Genomic DNA, 2,936 nt, shown 5'->3' with positions numbered 1-2,936 from the left:
ATCAGAATATATTAAGAAATGAAGCGGTTTTATTTAGTATGATAACACACCAAATTATTATTTAGTAAAAAAAGAAGAGAAGATGTAACGCTCCAATCATAGATTTAAAAATATAACACTCGTAGTAAAACCACACAATTCTCCGCACTTAGTAACTTAAACCACACTCACCTAATAACTTTGCTGCTTCATTTTTCTTCAAGTAGGTGATCAGATAGGAGGGGACTTGTCGCTGAAGAACCGAGCAAGGACCTTGTCTTCTAGAACCTTTAACGCCTCGGCAGATTTTAAGCACATAGGTGTCTTGTACTGTGATACAGAAGAACCACGGGAGACAAAGAACTCCATGAGAGAATCAAACGTTCCTTGTTGCACCACTCTTAGCTCTAGTGCTCCAATATGTTCATTATCGCTTCTGAAGAGCCTATAAGCACCATTCAATGATTCCTCCATGACACAACAACATTCCACCAATACCTTGTTATCAAGAGGTAGAACACTAGTGGTCTTGTTGACTTTTGCTCTGAACTCCAAGTAAATAACGTAGTGACCCGGTACAGTGGAGATATCAGCATAGCATGTGAAACCCGCCAACATTAAATTCGAAGATTCAAGAACGCTAGTCGCACGAGCCAACGCCTTTAATACATCATCTTCAGTCGTTGGCTCTACATAGACGCTTAGAACCGTATTTTTTCTACGTACGAATCTGAACTGAGGTGCCATATTGTAAAACCCAGTGACCTGTAATACATCCCCCACTCTACATCTGTGTAAACCTAACAAACACAATCATATGCTAACAACATTAGCACTTAAACAAAAAAAAATATAGTTTCGATTTAGTTAATAATAATAAATACAAACGAAAGCTATTTTGGAAAAAAAAAAACAAATGAAAGGGACTCTACCGGAATAGTTTGTGACCAAGGGCTCGTAGTAGTGACCCAACTTCACATTCACAAGATCAACAATCTCCCCAGCAGTGCCCCCATCGTCATCAACATCTATGAACTCGAAGTACGACATGTTTGGTAGAAATGTGTAGGACACATGCTGCGGTTTGCATAGAGGTTCCAAATTTAAACCGAAATATGCTTCGGACGATGCATAAGCTTTAGAGACTAGAGGCAGTTTATTATTAGAGTAAAACTCCAGTGCTGGGATGTATTGAGACATAGTTCCTGTAACAATAGCATCAATGCATTTGGCTTTAGGCCAAAGTCGTGAAACTATACCTTGCCAAGATTTTTGTCCGCACTCGTTTTCGATCAGATCAGCTAGTTCAGGATTTGGCTCAACAAGGATGGTAGAGACGGAGTCTCGACAGCTAAGGTCGTTGATCCACTCGCTGACATGGCCACATCTGATGTTACTGGCGAACTCTTTCCAGTAATTTTCAAGAAAATGGATAACTTGAACCAAGACAGAAGCGAACACAGCACCAACGGTTACAACCTCATCTCTCTGGACAAGACCACAGAGAAGTTGACAGTACATACTCTGTTTGGTGTCCGGACACAGTATGATCTGGTCGGGGCTTGGACTATTTTTGGCCAGGCTCCTATAATATTCACTCTTTGTGAAGCTTGTTACCGCAGGAGCAAGAGGCAAACCACAAGGAGTTGTGGATATCGGGTGGATGAACGTAAACCTAATCACCTTTCCTTGCTTAAGACCATCGAAATGCCTTTATTATTAATCAAAAATGAAAAAAAAAATATCAATGTATCGTTGTTAGGTAAACCGTCATTTATATAAAAGAAGGATATGCATGTGGATATTTACTTGGACATAACGAGTGAGCCTAGGGTATAGAAAATTTGAATATTCTCAAGGAAGATGTTGTTCGCAGGAAATATCTTTTGATTCCCACTCGAAGTTCCAGAGCTAAAATAACCATTTAATTAACTCTTTAAATTCATCAAATCTTTAATTATGTAAACAAGAAAAACTCTTGTTATTCAATGATAAATGGTGTATACCTTAGGAAAAACGCAGTAATAGGTTCACCGGAAATGACATCCGAGGGTTCTCCATTTGCAACACGATCGATATAAGGCTTAAGATCTTCATAGCTCACCACCGGTACGTTCTTCTTGAACAGCTCTTTATCAGAGCTCCCCTGGAGAAAACGTCGGAGATACTCTGTGTTTGCGTTAGCTTTGAGTATCTTGGTCAATACATCGTCTTGTATCTGCTTCGCATTTGAGGTTAGCTCTTCTAGAACAGTGAGATCACAGCCTAGACTCATATTTGTTATGTTTAGATGTCTGATTCACCAACCCCGGGGGTTTCTTTATACAAGATGCAATTGTTAAGCGTGGAAATCTATTTTTTGTTTGTTTGTTTGAGGTTAGAAAAGTATATAGTTTGGACAAGCCTGACTGGACTACGCGTGGATCGATTCAAAGAACGCTAGTTTAATATATAAACAAGATTTCGATATCTGCCAACGGCCCTTATTCATTTTTTTTTCTTTTTTTTTGAGCAACACTAACGGCCTTATTCAATGTCAAGATATACTTTTTTTTTAACACAAATTGTTGTCTTGTTTCCTAACTCCAGATTCACAAGAAGTGGGTCAAACCTAATGAAGGCTAGGTTTTGAGCAGAGTCGGGGTTGTGCCCATGCATTAAAACATTTCAATGGGGATCCCATTTTTATGGAGACCCCATTTTTACGGGGACTCTAATTTTAATTTTTATTAATATACATAATTAAATGAAAAAGATTAAAAAATCAACAAAAGAAAAATAAAAATATTAATGTAATGTGATGTTTAGCTTGTTAAGAGCATCAGTAATGGTATATGACAATTGAATCTCTCAACAAAAATAAAATATTGTGATTTAGTTATATAATTATATTTATTTATCTTTTAAATAATTAGAGTAATTGAAGGTTGACACATGAGAAAAATTCTCTCATGGAG

At 37.6% G+C, this 2,936-nt stretch overlaps 1 protein-coding gene across 1 annotated transcript; it reads right to left on the bottom strand.

Moving 5' to 3' along the window:
• Nucleotides 1-88: 88 nt before the first annotated feature.
• Nucleotides 89-2,557, bottom strand: LOC130497823 (4-substituted benzoates-glutamate ligase GH3.12-like). Its single transcript, XM_056991064.1, has 4 exons — nt 1,986-2,557; nt 1,789-1,890; nt 912-1,690; nt 89-779 (listed from the first exon to the last, which is right to left on the bottom strand). Exons 1-4 carry the CDS (start codon nt 2,252-2,254, stop codon nt 211-213), a joined length of 1,719 nt encoding a protein of 572 aa, XP_056847044.1. The 5' UTR covers nt 2,255-2,557; the 3' UTR covers nt 89-210.
• Nucleotides 2,558-2,936: the final 379 nt, after the last annotated feature.

Source organism: Raphanus sativus, chromosome 1, assembly GCF_000801105.2.
Source record: "Raphanus sativus cultivar WK10039 chromosome 1, ASM80110v3, whole genome shotgun sequence".
In the NCBI taxonomy this organism is placed as follows: domain Eukaryota; kingdom Viridiplantae; phylum Streptophyta; class Magnoliopsida; order Brassicales; family Brassicaceae; genus Raphanus; species Raphanus sativus.
The sequence above is the reverse complement of the archived record's forward strand: the minus strand, read 5'-3'. Positions and strand labels throughout refer to the sequence as shown.

Bases quoted from the DNA above. Each gene is read 5' to 3' on its own strand.
- LOC130497823 (XM_056991064.1), bottom strand. From the start codon at position 2,254: ATGAGTCTAGGCTGTGATCTCACTGTTCTAGAAGAGCTAACCTCAAAT. The intron at 1,691-1,788 runs GTAAATATCCAC...TTAATAATAAAG, and splicing joins GGCTCACTCGTTATGTCCAA to GCATTTCGATGGTCTTAAGC. The intron at 780-911 runs GTAGAGTCCCTT...TGTGTTTGTTAG, and splicing joins CTTGGTCACAAACTATTCCG to GTTTACACAGATGTAGAGTG.